The sequence below is a fragment of the Leiobunum rupestre genome, chromosome 1 (genome assembly GCF_980474605.1).
Source record: "Leiobunum rupestre chromosome 1, qqLeiRupe1.1.hap1, whole genome shotgun sequence".
Lineage (NCBI taxonomy): Eukaryota > Metazoa > Arthropoda > Arachnida > Opiliones > Sclerosomatidae > Leiobunum > Leiobunum rupestre.
In genome coordinates, this window is record NC_143384.1 from 96,448,032 (window position 1) to 96,474,460 (window position 26,429).

At 35.9% G+C, this 26,429-nt stretch overlaps 2 protein-coding genes across 2 annotated transcripts; one reads left to right on the forward strand and one right to left on the reverse strand.

Annotated features, from left to right (window-relative positions):
- Positions 1–41: 41 nt before the first annotated feature.
- On the reverse strand, positions 42–2,468 carry LOC149969050 (uncharacterized). Its single transcript, XM_090170236.1, has one exon. It carries the CDS (start codon positions 2,466–2,468, stop codon positions 42–44), a length of 2,427 nt encoding a protein of 808 aa, XP_090026362.1.
- A 4,130-nt stretch (positions 2,469–6,598) lies between these two features.
- On the forward strand, positions 6,599–12,017 carry LOC149969051 (uncharacterized). Its single transcript, XM_090170241.1, has 2 exons — positions 6,599–7,236; positions 11,882–12,017. Exons 1-2 carry the CDS (start codon positions 6,599–6,601, stop codon positions 12,015–12,017), a joined length of 774 nt encoding a protein of 257 aa, XP_090026367.1.
- The last annotated feature ends 14,412 nt before the right edge of the window (positions 12,018–26,429 follow it).

The window sequence follows — 26,429 nt, forward strand, 5'->3', positions numbered from 1 at the left end:
ACACGTCACATGATATTGAAGTAGAGCCATTCTACAACAAATCAGTAGTTGTCAGTATTGACCAATAGTTTATGATTTAGACACACAACATCATCTTGTTTAAGCTTGTAAATTTGCATAGGCCTGCTGTCAATTTCATCGCCAGGATTCATAATGTGCCATTGATTAATTTCTTTCACAGCGTAAACATTAAAGTGTTCCAAATATTTTGTACTATGGACAATTCTACCACATACATGCCATAATTCGTTCATTTTAACTATATAGTAAATCTTTATAAAAACACACTCGTCTGAGCTATCTATAGGATATAAATATCCTACTTTGTAATGTACAGAATTGTAAGAAATGTGTTCGGAAATCTGCCCTAATTCATCACATTCAATGGTAAAAATTTCCCTAAGCTTTTTTAATAGTGCTTCAGGTAGTTGATTGAATTTTATGCTGGACGACTTAACAAAGTCACCTCTTTCTAAGGCATTTTCACCATTTTGTTCCCAACACTGGAGAAACTGGTGGCGCTTCCCTAGTGTTGAACTTATGTTTTTAAAATTTCTAGACATGCTTGCAATATATTTGAAGTATTGGTGCTTAGCCTCAAATCTCATGCACCAAAGGCGAATAAGAGGTCCATACATTTTAATTAATCTCGGGTAGTGAATTAGGTAATGCATTTTCGGTGTAAAAGATGCATCGGGGATTTCTTTAAACATTTCATTAAATTCAATTATACGATCATACAAGTACGGCAGCCATTTCAAATCTACTACTGGAGCTGTTATTATTTCTGAAATTTCCGAAAGGGTTAATAGAATGGGCCAAAATTTATCATCGGGGGGTACAACCGACCCGAAAATTAAAGGAAATAGATGTAGAAGTGTTTTCTTTTGGGCTGCAGTGCCAGTTAGAGAATTCTTTCCCTTAAGTACATGTTCGGATATGGGCACACTTTTGTTTTTTAAATGCAAACTACCATAGGGAAAATTTTGTACTTTATAATTAACTTCGCTCAAAGTTAAATACCCCGACTTAATAATGTGATTTATTAGAGCTTTCATAATTTTCGGTGCTACCCCTTCAAAAAAGTCATGCATGATATCAGGAGGTAGCATTTCGGTAACTTTAAAATGTGGCAGAATGGCAAAGGGAGAAGGGCCTTTAACTCCATAGATAGACGAGTTGTCGGGGTTGGCTAATATTGCATTTAAGTGATAAGCATGAGTATCTTCATTTCTTAAAATCATGTTTTTTTCTTCGAAACAATGAGAAATATTTTCCTTTTTGGTCATGCAGAATCTGCAAATACGACCGGAAGAAAATGATTGAAAGAAACCTCCGATACTATGGCTAGATAGGTTATCACCCGAAACAGAGGCCAAACAACCTTTTACCATTGTGCCATTGAAATCAAAGCCATTAGTCTGTAAAAGTTCTAAATCTTCCAAGAGAGGCTTTAAGATCGTTCCATAACCGTATTTCTTTATAAACGGGTATCTGACCACCAAAGCTAATTTTATGCAGCTCAGTTTACTGCGATACAACGGATTTAAGTTTCCAAGCATAAAATATATAAGGGTAACCTTGTGTTTCCCTCGTTTTGATCCTAATGGATTGTTTAATTCAACCTCATCCAAATAAAAATGAAGTCTCAAGCAGTGGGGATCATTGGAAAATAATGGGTGGCTTTTACAAATCTCACCATCATCAAAATCCGTAAGAAAATGTGTACTATTGTCTTTCTTCTCTTTGGTTATTTCTCTCCAAACATCATAATGATTAAGTAAATTCTTTAAGACTGGTATTATGGGCACATAGCTAAATTTGTTTTTAAACGGTTTTCCATTAATTCTTTCAGTTCCTAAAATATATTCCACGGGTTCAACTAATTTTAGGTTTTCCTTACAATACTTTTCTAAAAGGAAGTTACTTTTCACAACCCCTAAGACACTATTTGATATTTTAGACGCGTAAAAGTCTCCCATATTGGCATTTCCCTCATTTGATAACGCTGTAAATTTTATACAGGCTTCGATACAATTTTCTAGCAATCCAGCAAAACTACTAGAAATACTAGCAGATACATTAAGTGGTAATTTATGTTTTTCGCGTAGTTGTAGTATCGTTAGCGTAGCCTCTCTCTGTAAATCGCCTAGAATATTATCAAATTCAACTTTTTTTGATATAAAATTAGCTTCGTTGCTGCTCTCATTATCCTCATTATTATTGGTACAATCTACAACGTTACATTCTTCAACTTGGGCTGGTGCAAGCAAAATACCTTTCTTTAAATGATCTCTATAAACATGGCTTTTCAAAGAGTTATACTTTTTGTAATGCTTAAAGCACCCTTCAAAACAACATGCAAAATTTATATTTGGTTCTGGAGAATGCAAGTTTCTAATATGTTTAAGCCATGCTATGGCTGTTGCGCGTTTGAGTCCACAAATTTGGCACTGATAATCATCCATTTTAAGTTCACAAATTTAAAATCCCCATGAAAGATCTCCACAATATTGATACACCATTTTCTTTTTCAATGATCAGTGACGTTGCATCGCTTAGTAGCTTTCCGCCAATATCAGAGCAGCGCTTTAGTTTCTCAATGGGAACCAATCACAGTCAAATAGCCTGCTTAATACGTTCTGGAATAAACACAATGGCTTAAGTACGAGTTAACCACGTGACCACCGTTGAAAATATACAAGCGGAAGTAGGGAAACGAATAATCCGTCCAAATGCAGGGATGCCAGCTAAAAATGTTAATTTGCACCCCCCCCCCTCCAACTATCTCATGGGTCTAGTGAGAGAAGGGCGAGTTCTTAGAGACCCAATGGGGTATCACTGTTAGTGGGAAAATAAATTAAGAAATCGTCTAAGTATTGTATGAATGAAAAGCCTATATAATCTATATTTTATCGATTCCTACTCCTAAAAGAAGTCCAAAAATGATACTCATGTTACGAGATAATTTAAATTAAATTTTTAATTAATTTTTAAAGTCTTTAAAAAATGAAAACAGAAGACAACGAGATAGTAGTGAAGATGAAATTACTGTTGGCGAATGAGCCCGTAAAAGATGTACGAGCTGGAAATACGAACTGATTAGTAATTAGTAATCTATTATATAGTTTGTAAGAATTCTGAAAATTATCAAGTCTGTTATTAACATCAAAAAATCAAATGTAACAACTGTGTACCAATGCCAACTGCAGTATATTTAATTTAAACTATCTCGTAACGTGAGTATCATTTTTAGACTTCTTTTAGGAGTAGGAATCGATAAAATATAGGCTTTTCATTATCCCTAAAGGCTACCGAAATTAATCTACTATGAATTCTGGTATTTAATTTTATATAAGCACGGCCTATTACAATTTACAGCTTAAACCAAGATGCAATTTCAAAACATAATAAAATATTCTTACTTTAATTTATTGGATTTAAAAAATTTATCATCCGGAATGAATAAACGTTCAGGAATCGTCCCACTTTCTTCGATGAATGTCGAGCTGTTTGAGCAACAAAGGATACTGCGCGAGAAGAAAAACTTTCCGCGTACTGGACAACGTTATTCTTACGAATTTCTAGTCACTGACCCTGCGCCCTCTTTGGGAAATAGACGAAACAAATTCTTTTGGCTAAAAAAAACAAACGACCTTGGGCGGACAAAGCAAGAGTAAGCTTTGGTATTTTTCCACGCGCGAAATTCGAACTACTCTTTTGTTTTGCAATGACCGAATGTACAAATTTCGATAATTAAATTGAATATTCAATCCGATATTTTAAACCTACATTTTTATTTTAATGAAAAAGTAAATTATATTTCTATTTTTAAACCCGAAATTTTAAAAACGTGCCTCGTGAGAAAACATCGTCTCGTGAAACGACATAAAAATTAATTTTCTTATACCATGAGATATTCTCCAACCATGAGATAATCATTATCAGTCTGTGTTCACTTATTGATTCTGCTAGATAATTAAAAATATTCATGTAGACAACTTTTTCAAATTTGAATTTGACATTTTGATTGTCAAGTATTTATGTAACTTATTTAAAAGCTCAAGATATTTTGCCCCTTTCAATTTGAACCATCACCTAAAATAGCCTTCCCCAAGTCTGTCTCAAGGGCGTATCCAGGGTTTCATTTCGGGGGGGGGGGGGGGTTGAGGTGAATTTTTCAAGGGGGGGGGGTGCTGACGGAGGTTCCGCGAATTTTTAGTGTAACTCCCCCCCCCCTAATTACGCCCTTGGTCTGTCTAACTGTGTGGGTGAAACATAAAGTGGTGAAATATCTTTGGGTTCAATAGCTGTATTACTGGGTGAAGTTAGTATTATTCCGATTTCCAAAAAATGCCAAAAAAATTAAAGTATCTTAAAGGGGGCGATCACCCCCCCCCCCCTATGGATCCGGCCCTGGTAAAAAGAATTACAAAAATATCAATAAAAAACAATGCTTCTTTAATAATTAAAATTTGGCGAGGAATTAAATATGTTTGACTTTATGAATTCCAGCAGTGAATTGTTTATTTCAATTGAGATTGTTCAAAATTGAACGAACTTTTAATTTTGAACGGGTCTAGTTAGTTTTGAGCGGAAAAATTCGGGGATGGTTCAAGATTGAACGAGTCTGTTTAAATTTGAACATCAAAATGTGGCCTTGTTCAAATTTGAATGATCATGTACAAATCTGAACGCCTCGATGATGGCTTGTTCAAAAATGAATGACCTTGATTAATTTTGAACGCAAAAAGCACGCTCATTTTTTGCAGTGTAAGAATAATAATTTAAGTAATGTTATTTTTAAACCCCCAAGTTCGAATGAACAAGTTCCAAATAGAAAGAAATAAATAGTATCAATAATGAAAATGAAAGGGTTGAAAACGAATTATCTCAATTAGAAGATAATGGATTGGAAAATTTGGCTGGATGGGTTGCAAAAAACATTTTAAAACTTACCCCTTATTAAACTTAAATGATACTAAGCAAATGGATCAGTTTTTTCAATGATATTAAAAAGTGTGAAGCCATTTTCAGAGAAAATTTACCAAATAAGACCATTAGCACTGATAAAGAAATTGTAAATAATATAAGTCAAAAATATTTAAAACCAATAACTTTTGTCCTTTGAAAATAATCAAAAGTTTCGTTAAAATTAGAATTATAGTGAGAATGAAATTCCTGAACAGTATTATAGCAAAGCCAAAATCTAAGGAATCTGAAGATAATTGTAGGAATAGACATAACTTAAGAAAATGATTTTAGACTAAACACTCATTAATTGTAAAATTTATAAGGCATCTGATCTCAGTTATTGTTCAGTTAGAATTTTTATATAGTTGATAAGTAACTAAATTTGTCATGTAAAACTTTGAAATTGTAAAAATAAAATAGAGTTACTTGTCGTGCTAAAATATTAGACGAGCTAACTTGTGCATAGTACTAAGTTTAAAATAATAAAACCACTGTTACACAATAAAAACGTTTATTAAAAAAAATGTGACAGCTGTTTCGGAACGGCTCACACGTTCCGTCGTCAGGCGTATAGTGTAAATCCAGCGTTACCAGATTCTGAAAGCCCGATTATCGTACAGAGCTACGGTATGGATCGTATTTTCGAAAATTGGGATCGTACGGCTCCTAAGCCCCATCTATTCATGAACACTCCCCAAAAATAGTCTAGTCTGTGACTAGGAATTATTTTTATTTATATAAAAAGATTTATAAATAAATACATTTTACGATGTCCGGTGTATGGCAATAGTCTTTTTTATAGATCAATCGTTTTATTAGTTTTATTATAATACAACGAACATCCCTGGAACTAGGCTATGCATGGATTTCCCTAATTCTACGGTAGAAGTCGGAGATCCGCTGATGTATTACTAAATATGCCTAGGCGGATATACGGGCCTGATTCTCGGATCGTATTGTAAGTCGGGATCTTATTATAGACGTACGATCCCACCTTCGGATCGTATATCGTACCGACCGCCTAAATAACGTACAAATACGATCCAGATCGTACATCTGGCAACTCTGTGTTAATCCAAAAAACATCGTTATCGCGGCGACAGAGTAAATACAGAAATATTGTCTACACAAAACAAGTACTTGCTACATCTCGGGAAATTTCAAAAGATAGACATATACGGTATAATTAGGTGGTGTAGTGGGCCTTCCTCCCGATTAATAATTTAATTTTTAATTTTAAGTTTCATGATTTCTATTGATTCCCTTATATTAAGTTTTTGCCTATTATTCTGGTGTTTAATTAATTTAGCGTCGTGTATTAGGATTGTGTGTCTAGGATTGTTTTGGGTATGTTCAGCTAGAGCGGATTTAAGTATTCTATTATGTCGGAGGTCCGCTTCATGTTCTTTTATCCTAACTGACATATTCCGTCGGGTGCCGCAATCGCACCTTATTTCGTATACGCCTGGTTTTTACTGAAAAGGAATTTTGTCTTTGCGGGGTTTCATGATTTTACCTTTCACCTAAAGTACATAAAGAAACCCTGAAGTTCCGAATAATTGTCCCCAACCTCAACACGTCAGCGGAACTCATAGGGAAATACATTGTGAATCGTTTTGGGTACATGACGTCACAGCACAAATACATGATTAAAAACTCGGATAGTATAAGGGACTTGAAAATGGAAGAAAATGACATTTTCGTATCTTTTGATGTGGAATCCCTGTTCACGTCCGTACCAGTCAAGGAAGCGATAACGGTTTTTGAATCCATGTTACGTGAGGAAAAGACCAGCGAAATCGAAATTATAGATATAATCTCTCTAACAAAAATCGCGTCGATTGATTCCTTTTTCGTAGTGAATCGTTCTTTCTACGCCCAGACGGACGGACTCGCTATGGGCTCTTATTTATCGCTGTTTCTGTGCGAACTTTTCATGAACGATTTAGAATGCAAAATTCTAAACAATAGCCCCTTCGAGATCCGCCTGTGGAAACGTTACGTTGACGACATCTTTGACAAATGGGAACATGGTAAGGAAAACTTGGAAATTTTCTTAACCTATATTAATGGGTTGAACCCGAAGATAAAATTCACGTGCGAAATTGAGCAGCAATCCAAAATCCCCTTTTTGGACATCATGATCAGTCACGAACTAAGAACTATAGAGACTACCGTATACAGGAAACCCTTTTCCATAGTGGCCCCGCCTCATAGCCAATTGGCTCACTCACATTCGCCAAAGGAAACAGTATTCTACAGGTATGTAGAACGCGCCTTTCAAATATGTAGTAATGATATATACCTCAACGATGAGCTTAATTTTATTCGAAAAGTAGCGGTAGATAGGGGTTTTGACCTTATGTTTATTAACAGACTCATAAGGAAAACTAAAAACAAGTTGGAAACGCTAAACGATACCAAGCTAGTTACAGAATTTACTAGGGAGAAAAAACTAATTGTCCTACCATATAATGAGCTCAGCCAAAAAATTGGAAATACCTTTAGCAACAACGGCTTCACCCCTATCTTTAAACCGTATAAAAAAATCAGCCAGTTCATGAAACCCCGCAGAGACAAAATTCCTTTTCAGGAAACCCCGCAGAGACAAAATTCCTTTTCAGGAAACCCCGCAGAGACAAAATTCCTTTTCAGGAAAAACCAGGCATATACGAAATTAGGTGCGATTGCGGTATGGCCTACATAGGCCAAACCCGACGGAATATGTCAGTTAGGATAAAAGAACATGAAGTGGACCTTCGACATAATAGAATACTTAAATCCGCTCTAGCTGAACATACCCAAAACAATCCTAGAGACACAATCCTAAATTAATTAAACACCACAATAATAGGCAAAAACTTAATATAAGGGAATCAATAGAAATCATTAAGCTTAAAATTAAATTATTAGTTGGGAGGCAGGCCCACTACACCACCTAATTATACCGTATATGTCTATCTTTTGAAATTTCCCGATATTTAGCAGGTACTTGTTTTGTTTCGACAATATTTCTGTATTTACTCTGTCGGTCGCCGCGATAACGAGGTTTTTGGTATATACACTATACACCTGACGACGGAACGTGTGAGCCGTTCCGAAACAGCTGTCGCGTTGTTTTTAATAAATGTTTTTATGTGTAACAGTGGTTTTATTATTTTAAACTTACTTGTAGTGTTTTAATGATAACTGATAATATAAAATCACTAATTCAGTTATGTACTGGCTGTAATATTTTATATATCAATTAAATTCAGCTTTGATATTGTAAAATTAAATTTGAGTTACTTGTAGTGGTAAAATTATAGATATTTCAAAATGTAAATTAATTAATTAAGATTTCACGATAGTGGAATCTTTATAAGGGGCCAACATGCTTCTCCATAGACTTTTATGCGTGACTTTTAAAATGTCGCCGGATGTTAGGTAAAAAGACCATTGAGGTCTCCATATACAACTATTAAAATCGTGTGTAAAATAGTTTTTACACCAAAATCAATGAAATATAGCCAATTTAATTGCAAAAATTGGAAAAAATTATAATTTAAAACTTTTACTATCTACACATAAAGATTTGTTTAACTGTCCCCAAATATCCATAATAAAGATTGTGAAAGTCCCCACTTTAATATAAATATTTCTAAAACAGAAACATTTTTATATTTTAAGGCTATCCCAATAATTTATTAATAGATTGTTATGGAATGTGTGACTTTAAAAATTTCCCCATATGTTAGATAAAAAGATCATTGAGGCCCCCATATACAATTATTGAAATCGTGTGTAAAATAGTTTTAACCATATCAATAAACCGTTAAATTAATGCTTAAAATAATTAAAACAATACTTTTTATAATTTTAACTACCTATCCATAAAGATGTATGAAAATGTCTTCAAATATCCATTATAAAGATTGTCTGCAAATATATATACTGAATTTTAAATTTTCTAAGAAAATTCCAATATTTCTTCTATCATCAGTTATCGAAATGTATTTAAAATGTACCCTGGTGGGTAAATGGACCATGGATGTCTTCATATATAGAAGTTAAAATCGTGTTTGAAAATAATTTTATATAAAAATCAAATAAACAAAACTCAACAAAAATATTAATATGGAAAAACAATACTATTTGCCTGTAAAAAAATATGTTAAATATCACTACATCCTTTAATAGGATTGTAAAAATTCTAAAATTAAATTTTTGAAACACTATATTGAGTTTTTGTATTTCAATTTTATGTTTATGCCTGTAAAAACATGTTAAATAACACTACATATCCTTTAATATGATGTAAAAATTCTAAAATTAAATGTTTTTCCAGCACAATATTTTTAGATTTCTAAGATCATCCTAATGTTGCGTATGATCAGTAAACGTAATTTAGTGAATTTGAAAATCTCAAAAATAAGCAAGGTCAACTGAAACACAAATGTTTGTTTATTTACTAAATGCTCTACTTAGTTATGAAAAATACAATGCATTTGAATAATAACTGCCTATTTTTTCCCCAAAATATTTATTTGGATCTTAAGGAACTTTATGAAAAGAGACTTAAAACGGTTTTAAAATTCACAATTTATGTTTTTAAAAAACCCAACGTTTTGGAGGAACTGTTCCTCCTTCTTCAGGGATTTTTACAAGTCTTGTAAAAATCACCGAAGAAGGAGGAACAGTTGAGTACTACTTAATGAGCGCTTTGGTAATAATCCCTATAAAATAAAGTGGTTTTAAACAAAATTACCAACATTTAATTTTAAAATTTAATATATTAAGTATTATGAAAATTTCTTGAGATTCAGTAACAAAAAGAATTCAAAAGTAAATCTTATTTAAGTTTTAATAGTTGTTTGTTATATAACTTAGCAAACATAACAACCAAGAAATATTTAAAAAACAAATATGACTATAGTTAATTGAACATAAAAAACCTTTTCAAATTGAGCAAATTAAAGAATTTCAAAAATACCAATAAAACAAATACCAAACCAAAATGACTATAGTTGTTTTTGACAAATGACAAAGTAAGATTCTAAAACAAGAATGGAAAGAGTTAAATTCAAGAATTATTGGAAAAAAAAAGTTTCAAAACAATTTTCTATTTTCATTTTAACCCAAATTGACTGTGAGAAGAAAACTTCTTGGTTAGCTTTTTTCCTAAAACTGTTTTCTATGCGTTTTATTTGGGTGTATACATAATTTTTCACATCTTTCCAATTTCTTGACTTCAGTGTTTCAGCATTTAGGGAAATACAGGTATCCGCTTCAGATTTTCTAGGAACAACTTGTTTCAAACAAGTGGTTCTTAATGTATTAACGAAAATGATCGAAAACAGCTGTTTTTTCTGGAGTTGTTCATCTCGTGCGGGGTTTATAAACTTCAAAAAAAGAGTTGATATTATTTATCATATCTAGTTTAATATGGAGCTTACAAAACTGAGTTCTTGGATTTAACTTAATACCGTTGGTTTCATCTTTAAAAAACTACATGGCGCTATGGTACAAAATTCTACCTCCTCCTTCAGGGCATGATTATCTACCCTGATCGTTAGCTTCTTTTCATTAACTAATATAATTTCAATGGAACAAACGAAAATTTTAATTCGTTAACTCTTAACAATAAGAGTAGAATTACGGCCCAGGAGTATTTTCTTTACCATCTGTCTGTCAAAATCTATAAGTTAATTAGTTCTAGCTTTTTGAAAAACTATTTAATTTATGGAACTACCCTATTTCTCTCGTTTCTATATTCCAATAAACAAATTAATCTGTTAGAGGACCGCTACGGGTGCGACATATATATTTATATACTATGTATAAAAATTAATCAATCTAAAATTAAAATTAATTAAGCTACATTTTCATAATAGCCGCAATTTTATTTACGTTCTAAGCTTCTCATGTTGCAGCTCCCTAACTGGTTCTAGAATTAGTCAATAGAACAAGTGCTGCTAGGATCCCTGATAGGCCCTTTCTAAAATAGCGAAAATTTATTTAAAATGGCAAAATAATCTATTAACGGTAGGTGGCCACTAGTAGGCTCTTTCTAAAATAGCGAAAATTTATTTAAATGGCCAAATGATCTATTAACGGGAGGTGGGTCACTGTTAGGCCCTTTCTAAAATAGCGAAAATTTATTTAAAATGGCCAAATGATCTTATAACGGGAGGTGGGCCACTGTTAGGCCCTTTCTAAAATAGCGAAAATTCGTTTATAATTGTAAAATAATCGATCAACAGAAGAAACAATCGATTAATGGTCGGTGTGTCTCTGGTAGGCCCTTTAAAAATATCGCAAATTTAATTTTTAAACTGTTGATGCGTGGTTTAAATATACAAAATATTAAGTAAAAATAAGTAAAATTTACTTTAAAAAGGCCAATCTGTTAAAACATAGCGTAAAATGCAAAGGAAACAATCATAAAAAGTTGACTCAATTTACACTTATCTTGGCTAAAGGTAGGCCAGTGGTAGGCCTTTTAGAATTTGCCATGGAATAACACGGCGGAAATGAATAATGTAAATAAAAATTAAATTAATTTTAACATTAAAAGAAAATGTTGTAACTTCATAGTTTCTATTTTAACATTAGATGTTAGTTGTCTAACCCATTGAAACTTTGTTTTTTATATTATTTTATACCCTAAAATAGTTCATTTAATACTTCTGTAAATTACCGGATTTATTATTATTATCAAACCAAGCCAACGATTTGGTCACTAGTGGAAATAAGAGCCACACTCTCCTTCGGGTTGGGCCTGACAATTAACATCTTATAACAAAAGATTCAATTGAAAAAGTATTTACCAGCTGTTTTCATGATAACACGAAATTAGTTTGAACAAAGTATAACCATCAAAGGCTAATTAGCAAGACCTAACTTTTTTATTCTTAAAGACTTCTAGGCGATTGAGAAACAAAGCAGAAAGTGAACAAAGAAACCGAGATAAATACGCCATGAGCGCCGCTGAGTCACTGACTGACTTCAAAGTTCAACAACAATATTTACGCGCCGGCTCGGTTATATCAGAATTCATCTAGGGATAGATTCTGCTGGTCCCCGGTTAACCACGGTTAAGCTTAACCGGCGGTTAAGAGTTCTCATAGGCTGAAGTGGCGATGACGTATGCCTTTTGTAATTGGCTCCTGAAATTTGAAAGGGGTAAGAGTCCCCCCGGTAATTTGGTGTTATCTCTTACTCTTTTCCGGGGGGAAAGAACTTTTAGCTTTGAGGCGCCTTCAGTCTTTGAGCGCGAAAACTAAAATCATAAAAATTCAAACGGAAGTGAGATTGACAAAAGGTCACGGTCAACCGGAAAGAGTGCAAAAGGTCACTTCAAATTTCAAAATGGCGTGTGAAGCTGTGGAAAATGTCCCTCGAACAAGTATGCTAGTGGGGTGTATTAATTTGCAAAAATGTCGAGAAAAATTATATGTAACCGTAATTTATACATTCTGGAAGTTGAAAAATGAGGTACGGAGTGCATATTTTTACGAAGAAAGTATATTTAAAGGTTTTAGGTTTCTGGAAGTCGTGCAGTAGTGTAGGCCTGTAACCCTTGCCTTATTGTAAACATGAAGATCTTCGTTTTCAAGCCGAGGACCTTTCATCTACAAAAGTAAGATAAGTACACTTGTTATAAGGTATAATTCTTAAACTAATTAAGAACTTATAGATATCGTTCATGTCAATGTCCTACGATTAGACTCCAAACATTAGCACTATTTCCTTTAAATACGTCGCGATGAAACCTCCAAAGCGCAAACAAAATGATGGTATGGATATGAGTGGAAATTACTCAATAAACAAAGAATTGGTATGAACATTTTAATGTTGAGAAGTAATTTTATTTTAACATTTGTAATAATGGTACCAAAATTTAGAAGGTAGCTTGATGGTTTTGGTTTCATACAATGGCCTTCTCTCATTCTCTATGGAAGAGGAAGATTTTTTAGAAGTAATGGTAAAAAAGCTCATCTTCTAATAATAATAATAATTACACATTTTCATACTTTTTTCTTGCAGAGTTACAAACTGCCAGACAATAATTGAAGCTATTGACTTTGACATTATTAACTCCTCCGCAGTAAGAAATAACAAATACGGATAAGAGAGGCGACTATTTCATAATCATTCAATTGGTATCAGCCTTTTCTTTGGGTGAAAATGGTACAAAAGCTTACTTTTGATCTTTAGTGTAAGATTTTTAATAATAATCAATTGTTTATACCGTTAGGAGTTGACAGGCTGGAAAAACTACTCATTTATTTGGTGCATTACGTTTACTTTTATCACATATATTTATGTCGAAGGATACTGATAAATCAGGATATTAATTCTGAAGGGATGTGTTGCGAAGTAATTAATCAAAATATTACATTTTTAATGTAAAGTTTGCACCATAAATGAGTAATTTACTATTTAATTATTATTTACAGTTAAATAAAAAAATAATTAAAATATAATATTCGTTTCAGTTTAGTGATCCCAGTATTGGACGAAAGTAATGGGGCCATGAATGAACTATAGCAGCTGAGGTTGAATATCTGTGATCTGACAATGTTATATTTGATATTAGTATTTAATGTAAAAATATTTTACAAGAGCAACTGTTTTACAAAAGTTATTTCACCGGTATTGGGCACTCTCAAGCTTCTAAAGCTGAGATTCACTAAGTATGCATTTTAGCCAAAGATATGTTATTACTCTCAAAAACTAAAAAGAGTGTAGGTTGAGATAAAACTTCACCAAAGAAATTGAAGTGCGTGGTAGATACGTTTAATTAGCAATATCTGTGCCAAGATGGGCTAAAAAAATAATTTTGATGGGTATAGAGTAGATAATTTATTTGCATAATCACTAAAATCGTTATGATCCATGATTGTAAGATTTTTTAAACATTTGAAAATAAGTTTATGTTAGACACGAACTGCATGAGGGAAAAGGGATACATGGATTTATTCTTCTAACACTTTATATGTAATTACTTATTAAAAAAGTGTTTCCTTTCTATAAGTGATTGGCGTTAACCGATATAATTTAGGTAGCGGTTACCGATATCGTAATTTTGCCGATAATCGGTTGACGTCTAAATACTAGACAGATGGCGCCACTAGACTTAATATCGCTAAAATCGCTATATATTATTCAGCATAAGTTAAATAACGCTATCAGCCTACATTATTATTGTTGGTAATTAAATGTATACCATATTCGGCGAAATATTTTATGGTATTTTGGTTAAACTAATTTACATGGATGTTGGTATTATTTGTTTCTGTTGGGCAAGGATTTATTGATCTGCTAACTTTTTCAAAACCCTAATTTTTTTTTGCAATTAGGCTTACTAGAACTAACTTTTTTCCAAATTGCATAATACCATAAGTATATTATTATTGAAAAAGTATTTTTAGCATAGATCTTGTAAATTGTTCGCATATGAATAAGTAGTGTCACCGAAGAGAAAAGCATATTTATGAAAAGGTGATGAAGTTAATAGCCTATAGCTGTGAAAAATATTACGAAAATTTACATGCTGAAACTTACTTCAAGCATAAATGAGTGAGAAATATATCCCAATTTATCCGATCACGATGATAAAAAATTTTCCCAGTGGTCAATCATTAGCAATATATATTTTTCAGGTTATTACTTATACTGATATTTTCCGATTAATAACGTTATGAAACTTGAAGCTGAACACTCCTTGACAAAAACATAACTCATTGACCGTACAACAAACTTTCAAGGATACGCCATCTGTCCCATATTTGAAAAAAATTAATATCAGTAAGCAATATTATATCGGTTACAAGTTAAAAAATACAAAATTTTTATACATTTATAAATAAACTTAGACTGTTAAGCTATTCGTTGATTAAAAGCTAATTATGATATTGTTAGAGAATAAACGATATTCTAATAAAAATAATTCCAAGCCAGCTCATAAACAACTCCAGTTAATTGAGCCTCACAACCCTTTAAATGTGGAAACTATCTTATTTGAATGTCAGCTATCAACCATCCTTACTCTAAAGAGCTTTTCGGTTAATTAATATGAAGTGCCAATGAAGATGGAAACATAAAATATAAATTATTCCCAAAGTAGCCCTTAGGAATTCCATCTCAATAAAGTTGACAAGGTTGCAACAGTCACATCAGTTGAATGAATCGTAGACACTTATGAACTGGCAAGTTTGCAACTATACGTGTATTATTTCTGAAAAAAAAATGGGTAAACCATTTTTGAAGAGCAACTCTTAACAAGTTTGTCTTTTACCATCATTGCTGAAAAATTTTGTTTTCCAAGGAAAATGAGAAGTGTTCACTCTTTGAAAATGGTGAGACTAACAGTGAGTTGGCTTGCCCTGAAAGAAGAAAATTGTTTACTTTTGAAGCGTGTCAAGTTTTGTTAAAATTAACAACTTTATACAATTTGTTTAGTTAATGTATTCATTCAATGAAGCTGATGTTAAGGAATGCGTCATGGGTATTCACAAACCATCAATCCACCTTCTAAATTTTGGTACCATTATTACAAATGTTAAAATAAAATTACTTCTCACCATTAAAATGTTCATACCATTCTTTGTTTTGAGTAATTTCCATTCTTATCCATACCATCATTTTGTTTGCGCTTTGGAGGTTTCATCGCGACGTATTTAAAGGAAATAGTGCCAATGTTTGGAGTCTAATCGTAGGACATTGACATGAACGAGATGTATAAGTTCTTAATTAATCTAAGAATTATACCTTATAACAAGTGTACTTATCTTACTTTTGTAGATGAAACGTCCTCGGCTTGAAAACGAAGATCTTCATGTTTACAATAAGGCAAGGGTTACAGGCCTACACTACTGCATGACTTCCAGAAACCTAAAACCTTCAAATATACTTTCTTCGTAAAAATATGCACTCCGTACCTAATTTTTCAACTTCCAGAATGTATAAATTATGGTTTACATATAATTTTTCTCGACATTTTTGCAAATTAATACACCCCACTAGCATACCTATATTTTTGCAACATTTAATTTCTTATTAACTTAAAATACCAAATTAAAATAACTTGATTAATGTCAAGGAGTCAGATTCTACGCGCGCGTCGCAGAATATTTATACAAACGACCTTGACTGGAAAAACGCTTGCTGGAAAGGTCCATTTTATCTATCTCAGGGAAGATCATTTTACTATTTCTTGACTCAGTGGCGAATAAGGTGAAGTGGAGTGGCCAGGGACGTACCTTGGGGGGATTGTGTTAATTAAACACCACTATGGTTGCTACTGAGGCTAAAAGGTAAGAAGTGAGACTATTGTTGTGGTTTGAAAGTCGTTAAGTAGTGATGTCGTGGTCGTCAACAATTTGGAATATCCCTAATAAAAGTAGGTTGGGCTGGACCAACTTCCAGCAATACAAGAATAAAGTAAAATATAGAATTAAAACTTAAACTCGTGTTTAAAACACAAAATAATACTTTGGCTAAGGCCTAGATTATACTCATCCTATTTTAAACCAATTAGCACCTGTCTCTTGCGTTTGAAAACGGCGGCGTACACGCCCATGCCGAAACTTGTAACGCGTTTTTAATCTTCCTATTATATTAAAAATATAATATAATTATATTATTTATTAATTACGGTAGATTCGTATTCAAAATGGATGGAAATAGACATCCCGCGCTCCGCTTCTTCTCGCGTTACTGTAAACTGCTTGCCTTCGCCAACACCCGTCATGTTTTGGAATACCTTTGACGTTAGTATAAGTGACAATGCGACGCGTTTCACTGGAGACGAATTAAGGACATTTATCTCGTGAAACAACGTTCGACGCGTCACTTCGGCTCCTTATCATTCCGCGTCCAACGGACAGGCTGAACGATCTGCGCGCACGGTGAAGTCTACGCTAAAGAAAATAAATCTTGTAATCTCCGAAGCTGTAGGTATTGTAAACGATGGAAGCTTACCTCCTAAAGTTTATAGGTATTGAGTAAAATGGCTTAAGCATACAGTTGTCTAACGGTAAATATACCAAAATCGTTATATAAATTTATACAATATTCAGTACGGCGTCTTTTCAGGGAGATTCTTAAAAAAATTCTTTGCACGATATCCAGAGGTTTTATAATATTTTCATATGCCCCCCCCCCAGGCGATTATGCCGTATGACGATATTGACTGGGCTAGTGCATTGTAATATACTGTTTTCAGCCGTGGCAACGGAAGACATTTTCGAATTTCACCAAATTTAAATAGGCATATAGGGAGTAGTTTTTTTATTTCGTTATCAATACGGTAGTTCCATTTTCAACCGCTATCTATCGTTATACCTAGGTACTTCATTGTCTCTACTCTCTCTTATTCACTACAGTAATTATTACAACCAGTATTATTCGTGAATTTTAATTTCCAAGTTCGTAGTATGACGTAGAGTCGTCTGAGAGAAGCGATTATATTTGGTTTTCTAAGCGTTTAAAGTAAGTAATGACATATCTAAGGCTCTATGAACTTGATTTAGTGATTTTTGAGTATTATTACATACTTCCGACCAAGTGTTGCCACGGCGTAAAATTAGAGTCACCCGCCAAGGATTTTATAAGACCTTCAACTTTGAGGTTACATAATACATTTACATAGACAAGGAACGATATTTTAACTCGTACTACATAGTAAAATTTGAAATGGGGGCCGGGGTTCAACCCCCACCCCGGTTTTACAACAAAATACCGGTTGGCCGTCTGGAAATGAAAAATTTGCCCGTATCCCGACCCCAAAATCTCGCGGCTAGACGTTGGGTTGCGTAACTAGACCGCGTCGTCAAAACTTAGGGACTATCGATAAGCGGAATAAAGCGATAGCGCTTCGAAGGTGTTAAAAATTATCATTTTAGTTTATTACGGGTTTAAAATACAGTTTCTTTTTTTGTTTGGCGATTCGTTCGTTCGTTCGACACTGAAGGCCGTTAGTCGAGTACGGCTTCTTCTTTGTTTCTTCCTACGTCTTCTACTAATACGAAAAAGAAATATTACGAAATAAGATATTTTAAGCGCTATAAAACTGATAATACCATTCCGCTTACGGGTTGCTCCTTCCAGGTTTACCCGCCGCTGTCGACGAACGTCGTAAGTGCAGGCGACACGCCGAAATTCCGCGTCCTCTTCCCAGAAACGATAGAGGAAACCGAATATCATCTCGCAGCAACGATTATGTCCGCGTAAAACGACCTCCGCCGTGACTCGCGCTAGATAAATCTTCGGAATTCGGTTGGCGAATCCGAATTGGCGATCGACAGCAGTCGCTCGAAAAGTTCGTGATCGTCGTCCGGGCGGTTCCAAAACATCGTTATATAATTCTCCGGCCAATTTCGTATCGGGCCGGCGTAAGCGACTAAGTCTTCCCAGGGAGTTCCCATACTCCCGAAATGTCTAGGTACGTAAAAAGCGTATTAGATTCCCCCTCGAAAAAGGAAGACCTCTCGAAACCTACGAACTTACCACGAAGAGATGATCTATCGAAATGAATAAAAATGGCCGTTAGTCTCGGGCTATTATAACCCAGAAATTTTGCGGTTTTCAGCGCGTTTTCATAGCAGACATTAAAGCCGCTCAAGAAGCGGATCAGGTTACGAATCACCTCAGTAATCAGCTCTTGAAAAATGTTACGGAATTGCTCGCAACGAAACATATAACAGAAACTACGGATTTAATAGAAATGAACTTACCAGGAAGAGAGCTGAGCCGGATACAAATACGCGGCGCTTTATATACACGGTTAACCCTAGCAGATAGTCTCCGAAATAATCTTTGGCGGTACGTGAACGGTTTCGTGATAATTTTCGTGAACGCTGTCGCCGAAAAACTAACTGGACAATCGGGTCATTCCACGACAAATCGACCAAATTTTTTGAAATTTTCCACTCTACCTTCTTAGATTTGGATAACAATTTGCCTTAAGGGTTATTCTGGTCGAGAAATCCGATTTTCAAATTTTTTTTAATGTGCGATAAGCGGTTTTTGAGATATTCGCTATAGAACTTTACCAAAAAGGGCCAAAAAGGCCTGGACACCGAAAACTTGGAAATTGATATCTCCGTCAGTAAAAGTCCGATTGTAATGGGATAAAACTTATTGTAAAGCATTTTTCTTATACAAACCAGCATAAAATTTTAAAAATTCTATATTGAATTTCTCAGTCTCAAAAAACAGTTTAAATTGTATGACCTTTGACCTTTACCTGTGTCCCCAATTTTAGTGAAATAGAAATATTGTTTTTCGAATTCCCCGTTTATGATTTAGTCGAAAAGATCAAAATCCCAAAGTAGTATTTTTAGTTCTTTAGAAATAAATTATTTTGTACAACCCCTCGTGCAGTTTTAGAGATATGGAACTTGGTATACATATCTTGTTAGTCCAGTCGATTTAAATTAAAAAAGGGGTGTAACTAAAAAAAATTTCAAAAGAATTTTTCTCTTTTGCAATGTGTTCCTAAAATCGGTCTGAACAGCCCCTGAAAAATTTTCATGAATCCCACCTTGGGAAAGTGGTCAAAAGTGGTCACAGGTGGTCAAGGTAGATTTTATTTGGAAAATACGGTCGGGGAAAATTAAAAAAGTTATCCTGACTTCATGCTTTGAGATAAAAGGCTGAAATTTGGTGAATATACTTCACAGCTATAGGGGATAATTATAGGTTAAAGCTTTTCACCGCCGCCATCTTGGATTCAATATGGCGGACGCAAGTTCGGTGTAAATCTCGGAATATCTTATCAAAAAACCTTATAACATATGCAAATACTCTTGATATTGTATATTATCTATATTTCCGGTTTATCACGGGCTTGAACGGTAATATTTTCCCGCCATTCGTAAAATACAATATGGCGGCCGTTTCACCCTACAAGAGTGAGAATCACAATTGTTACTGGGACGATTTAGTTTGGACTTATTCTAAAGGAACAGGGTTTATCTGTTTCTGTATCTATTTACGGTACGGGGCTATACAAATCTATTAGTCCATGTTTGGTGGTACATCAACTGATACTTTGACGGTCATTACATAGCCTTTTTTTTTCAAAAGTTGCATCTAAGAGTTCACTTGTGAAACCCGAGAGTATTCCCCTAACTATTTGTATTTGTATGGAAATAAAACGTCAAAAATCTGAACCATAGTGACCGGGGATGGATATTAGAGGGTGGTCCGATAACGATGGACTTAACACCAGCTATAATTTGCTTACTAAATTTAGTACGCTGCAAATGTACCAAGAGGTGCTCCGATAAGAGTTGTCGATGCAAAAGCCAATGCCTTAATTGTTCGTCGGCCTGCGGACCTTGCCAATTAGCTATTTGCGAAAACTCATTGAAACCGGATATTGAACTCTGGTACCGAAAATATTTAAGTTTTAAAATTTTTAAAATAAATTATTTAGGTTAATTTCATGTTTCTTTTTTTAAATAGTGTTTATTTTGACGGGAACGCTCCGAGAATGTAGTTTCCTATAGAATAAGCCAAAACTCGGCATAAATCGTCCAAGTAACAATTGTGATTCTCTCTCTTGTAGGTTGAAACGGCTGCCATATTGTATTTTGCGAATGGCGGGAAAATATTATTACCGCGCAAGCCCGTGATAAACCGGAAAAATAGATAATAGACAATATCAAGAGTATTTGCATACGTTATAAGGTTTTTTGATAAGCTATTCCGAGATTTACACCGAACTTGCGTCCGCCATATTGAATCCAAGATGGCGGCGGTAAAAAGCTTTGACCTATAATTATCCCCTATAGCTGTGAAGTATATTCACCAAATTTCAGCCTTTTATCTCAAAGCATGAAGTCAGAATAACTTTTTTAAACTTTCCCCGACCGTATTTTCCAAATAAAATCTACCTTGACCACCTGTGACCACTTTTGACCACTTTCCCATGGTGGGATTCATGGAAATTTTTCAGGGGCTGTTCAGACCGATTTTAGGAACACATTGCAAAAGAGAAAAATTCTATTCAATTTTTTTTTTAGTTACACCCCGTTTTTAATTTAAATCGACTGGACTAACAAGATATGTTTACCAAGTTCCATGTCTCTAAAACTGCACGAGGGGTTGTACAAAATAATTTATTTCTAAAGAACTAAAAATACTACTTTGGGATTTTGATCTTTCCGACTAAATCATAAACGGGGAATTCGAAAAAAAATATTTATATTTCACTAAAATTGGGGTAACAGGTAAAGGTCAAAGGTCATACAATTTAAACTTTTTTGAGACTAAGAAAATCAATATAGAATTTTTAAAATTTTATGCTGGTTTGTATGAGAAAAATGCTTTACAATAAGCTTTATCCCATTAAAATCAGACTTTTATTGACGGAGATATCAAATTCCAAGTTTTTGGTGTTGAGGCCTTTTTGGCCTTTTTTGCTAAAGTTCTATAGCGAATATCTCAAAAACCACTTATCGCACATTAAAAATAATTTGTAAATCGGCTTTTACGACCAAAATAACCCTTAAGGCAAATTTTTATCCAAATCTAAAAAGGTAGGGTGGATACCTTTGGACGATTTGTCATGGAATGACCCAATCACTTTCCTGCAGAGTCGAAAAATAATAATATTATATTGCTGATCAAAAACCGATCACGAAATGAACCCGAAGATGATCGCGAAAATCAGCATCAAAAACAGACTTTTGGGTGATCACGAAAGCAATCATCGATAAAAACTCTTAACCGATTACAAAACCGAACCGGAAGTCTATCGCGAAAGTGATCCCGAAAAGAACTCGAAGGTGATCGCGAGAATTGAGCATCGAAAATGAACTTTTTGGTGATCACGACATGAACACGAAGTTGATCGCAAAAGTGACCACGAAAATTGGAGGTTGTAAATAAAGCTTAAGCCGATCACGAACTGTTCTCGGACGTGATCTCGAAATAACACGCTTCATTTGACATAAGCGACACTTCAACGACGTTAGGTTAGGTTCGGTAAGGTTACGGTAAAGTAAAGTTAGACTAGATTGTGGTAAAGGACGTGGATGTAATGTTTCTTTTTACTTACTCAATCGTATGTTCTGTTGGGGGCCCCACCCCCTTCAACCCCTTAACGAGGATACACCGGACCCCCGGGGTTTTTTTTAAATGTATTATAAATGCCTGGCAGCGACATTTTTAATAGTACTCCACGCCAAAGTAAATAATAATGTATATAAAACAAGGGAACAAGTGCTGCGTCCGAAGACGAATAAAGGCCATTTCTGAAACTCAGATAGTTATCGCGGTAAATAAACAATTTAATTTTTGCGCGACAAGCGGCCGAACTTGGCGTATTTTCGCTTCTTTCGATAGGCCGTAGGCCGCCGACGGGGGCAGGGGCTTTGGCGTGACGGCGGTGGAAATGGCGATCGGGGCTAACGTCGCTGGCTCGGCTTCGCTGGTGGCGCTCGCGGCGGTGATAGCGACGATGCTTTTCGGCTCGGCTTCGGCTGAGGTGGTGATAGCAGGAATGCTTTTCGGCTCGGCTGAGGCGGTGATAGCGGGAATGCTTTTCGGCTCAGCTTCGGCTGAGGCAGTGATAGCGGGAATACCTTTCGGCTTCGGCTGAGGCGGTGATAGCGGTCACGGTTTTCGGCTTCGTTTTCTTTCGTGTCGTCTTCGTCGGAGTCGGTAGAGAAAAAGTCGTCGGGAAACTAAAGAAACATTTATAGTCTTTTAAAGGAAAATTTTTATTTACAATTTGGCGGGGAAATTAACTTAAATTTGTTTACGTCTTCTTCGATGTGTTTAACGTAGCGCGTCATCTGACTTAAAGGCGTCCTATTCCGTAACGCGCCTTCCTTTTTGGCCCTCTGCGCAATTTTTGCCCATAAAGCCTTGGACTTTAATTCGACAATGCCTTTTATACTTTTTCGGCGTTCAAAGCCGTACGCGCTCGATAATAAGGATTCCGATTATCTCCTTTCCCACATTGCACCCCCCGTTTCATTTCCCCATTCCATCCCCTCTTTTCAAAATGAGCGTCTTTGTCGGAAATCGGCCGATTTATAGACGTGCTCGTAGTAGACGAAACCGCAGCAAGTTCTTCTTTACCGCCAGAAACCTCGATGGCATTTTCTTCTCCCTGAAACGCGTACGTGATTAGAAAATGGCCTACCACCAACTCAATTTTACAACTCACCTCAGGCACTAAAGATATTTCCTCGAGGGACGCCTGTCTTTCCGCGGATGATCAGGAAACCAATCACCCATCGAATCAGCAAACGGATCACGAACTTTATCTCCAACGAAGTATCTTTGGCCCAATCACCTAACGGTTAACGAAAAGTATCTCCGACAACGTATCTTTTAGCCGATCACCAAACTAATCAGCAAACGTTTCGCGAAGCCGATCACGAAAACAATTATCAAAAAAAAATCAGCAAATCAATCGGTACACCGATCACCAAACGGAGCAGCCGAAACGCCACCCTCGGGCGATCAAGAACCAGATTTATCGCGACGTATATTCTGAACGATCGCCAAACGGATAGCCAACCAGATTGGACTGACGCAGAAGGTTTCTCGCGAAAAGCTAAAAAAATATAACGAGATACGATGGGGTAAAGAAAATACAATCATTTAGAGCGCGTAAACGTGTTTAATCGCTCATTTAAAAAAAATAATCAGCGCCTGATTGGCTCGAATTTCGAATGGCGTTTAAAACATTTTGTTAAACTTCGGCGTCTTTTTCCCCCCGGACGTGAAATTCGATCGACACTAAACATTTTTCGTCTACGATCTCGGATTTTTTCTCGGCTGGAGTGGTAACTTTTTCTTCGAGGATATTTCCGGCGCCGTATTGCGAAAGCATCGGGGATTCCTCGGAGTCTTCAACCAACGGCGTTTCGTTGCGTCGAGGCATCGAGTCTGTAAAGAAAATGAATAATTATTATGCACGGGTAAATTTGAGACGTTAAAACGTACACGGTACGGACCTTTTAAAAACGATTACAACTTGACAAGTATCGCGATAACGGATAGAGATAAACTGCAAAAAAAAAGAACCGAATCAGCCGCGGAAAAGGTAACGATCGAGTTCCCCCCGCGAAACTTCGCGAGAAGCCTCAACAACTTACCACGAAGAGAGCGAAGAATGAATTTGACCTGTTACCCTAAACACCACGCCTTATATACCCAGTTAGCCCTAGCGGATAATCTCCGAAACGATTCGTGATCGCATTACTGATCGGTTTTTAGATAGGCCGCGAACGTTAACTAACTAACCGGGTCGGTTAGTTAATCAACGTTCACGTCCCCGCGCGACTTATTCCTTAAGAAAAAAGGCAAAATTATGTAAGAAACAAAATAAACCTTTCAATTGGCCCAAACATTTTTACAACACTTTCGTAAAAAATTTCAAAAGTAAAAAAGAGAAATAAACACAACCAATTCTTTAAGTAAAAAGATAAATAAACAAAAAAACAATTTAATTTTTTCGGGATTTTTTCCCCACGCCCTTGTTCCTTCCCTCGATTTCTACGGGGTCCTCGTAGGGGCTTCTTTTTCCATTTTCGGCGCCGAATAAAAACTCGTCTAAAAAGGCGAGTTCGCTCACAAAATCGACCGTCGACTTCACGATGTCTTCGGGCTCGTCCAACAGGTCGCTGAAGTCGACAATGTCGCCGACGGGGTAACCGGTTCCGGAAAATCCGGCGGCGTCGTCATCGCCATCCTTCGACGAGCCAGCAACAACTTTTTCTACCTCGATGTTGCCCGCGGACGAATCTTCTTCATTTCCCACGTTGTCGCCTACGTCCTCCTCTTCCGACCAGGCGTGAAAGTTTGCGTCCATTACCTCAGGATCTTCGAAAGGGAGAAAGACCCTGGTCGGCTTCTTGAACGCTCTTTCACCTCTCGGAGCACCATCCTCCGCAAACATGCCGCGCGATGGTGATCCTTCATGGAAGGAGCCCAAAAATGGCTTAAATCGTTGCAAATCACGACTCTGGGCATGTTAGCGGGGATGGTGACAGAGTCATACTTGACGTCTTGGGTCGACTCCCTTTCCACTCCCAAGAATCTAGGAAGCTGTTCGGGGTCCCAGGACGCGACGCAAAAATCGTCAAAAATAATACCGTCGTATTGATCTTCGTGCAACTTTTTAAAGTCTTCTTTGTGGGAAACGATTAGCGGGTTTTTAAAATTGCTTTCAACGTAATAACTTTTTCCCATGCCGATAGGGCCGTATACCACCTGGGTCATCATTGCAGGCTTTTGGGATTGATCGGTTTCACGACGAAATCTCTTGGGAGGAACTTCTTTCGCGAAACAGGGGGAGCGAAACGATGGGCCAATTATCGACGCAGCATTTTTTGCTTCGACAGATATCCGGCCAGGTCGTGGCGCTTCAAATATTCCAACGCAGCGTTCAACGAAGGCTTTTTTATGGCGTGGTCCAGAAGCACACGAAAGATGGTTGGACGAACCTCATTCCGAGATGCCCCCACGTTCGCAATTCTGCGCCGGAAATTCGTCCTATCCCTTGCTTGAAATTTCGAACCAAGTTCGCTCGCCACTCCGGAATTTGAAGCTCCAACCCAAAGAGTTTAGCCATATTCTTCTTTTGCTCATCTTCTAATTTTTTAGAAAGTTCGTCCTTTATCGCCAATTCCCCGATACCAACAAAATTTCTTACTCGAAACATTTTCCGCAAAATGAATCCAACTTTAAAAAATGACTACTTCTTAACTCCGAGAATATTCGAATAATCGCAATCGAAAATCAGCGCCTCTTTATATCCTCTCTAGAGCAGAACTCGACACCACCTAGAAGCAAAAATGTAAACTATAGTTATCAAACGGTTTATCCATTACGTATATTTCGGGCGATCTCCAAGCAGATCAAGAAACAGATCACCATACGTATCTCCAACAACGTACCTTTTAGCCGAACACGAAGCAGATCGCGCAACCGGCCGCAATTTGCATCTCCAATCCCCTCAGTGAGCTGATAAGCGACGAACCCGGACTTAGCGGATCACGAACCGCATCTCCAACAACGTACCTTTCGGGCGATCACGAAGCAGAGCACGAAACAGATCATCGAACAGATCATCAACCAGATCACCATACGTATCGAAAATTATGACGATTATAAGAAGAAAAATTTATCTCGCAGATCACCAATCCGATCAGGGTGACCAACCGCTTAATCTAAAACAACATTATCTCACAAATCGTCCACGATATTGTATAAAGAAGCGTGTAGTAACGGCTGAAGTATAGGCTCTAGCGAAGGCTTTTTTCCCGCTGAGAAGTCGTTGTATAGGCTTTATGAATGGTTCTTACAAAGTCAAATATGATAACGCGCGATTTAGGAAATCAAACATTTATTATAAAAACCTATTATAATTCACAGGCTACGTGCCGATCACCATACGTATCTCCAGCAACGTATCTTTTAGGAGATCACGAAACAGATCACCA

Bases quoted from the DNA above. Each gene is read 5' to 3' on its own strand.
- LOC149969050 (XM_090170236.1), bottom strand. From the start codon at position 2,468: ATGGATGATTATCAGTGCCAAATTTGTGGACTCAAACGCGCAACAGCC.
- LOC149969051 (XM_090170241.1), top strand. From the start codon at position 6,599: ATGACGTCACAGCACAAATACATGATTAAAAACTCGGATAGTATAAGG. The intron at 7,237-11,881 runs GTATGTAGAACG...AAAGACTTCTAG, and splicing joins AAGGAAACAGTATTCTACAG to GCGATTGAGAAACAAAGCAG.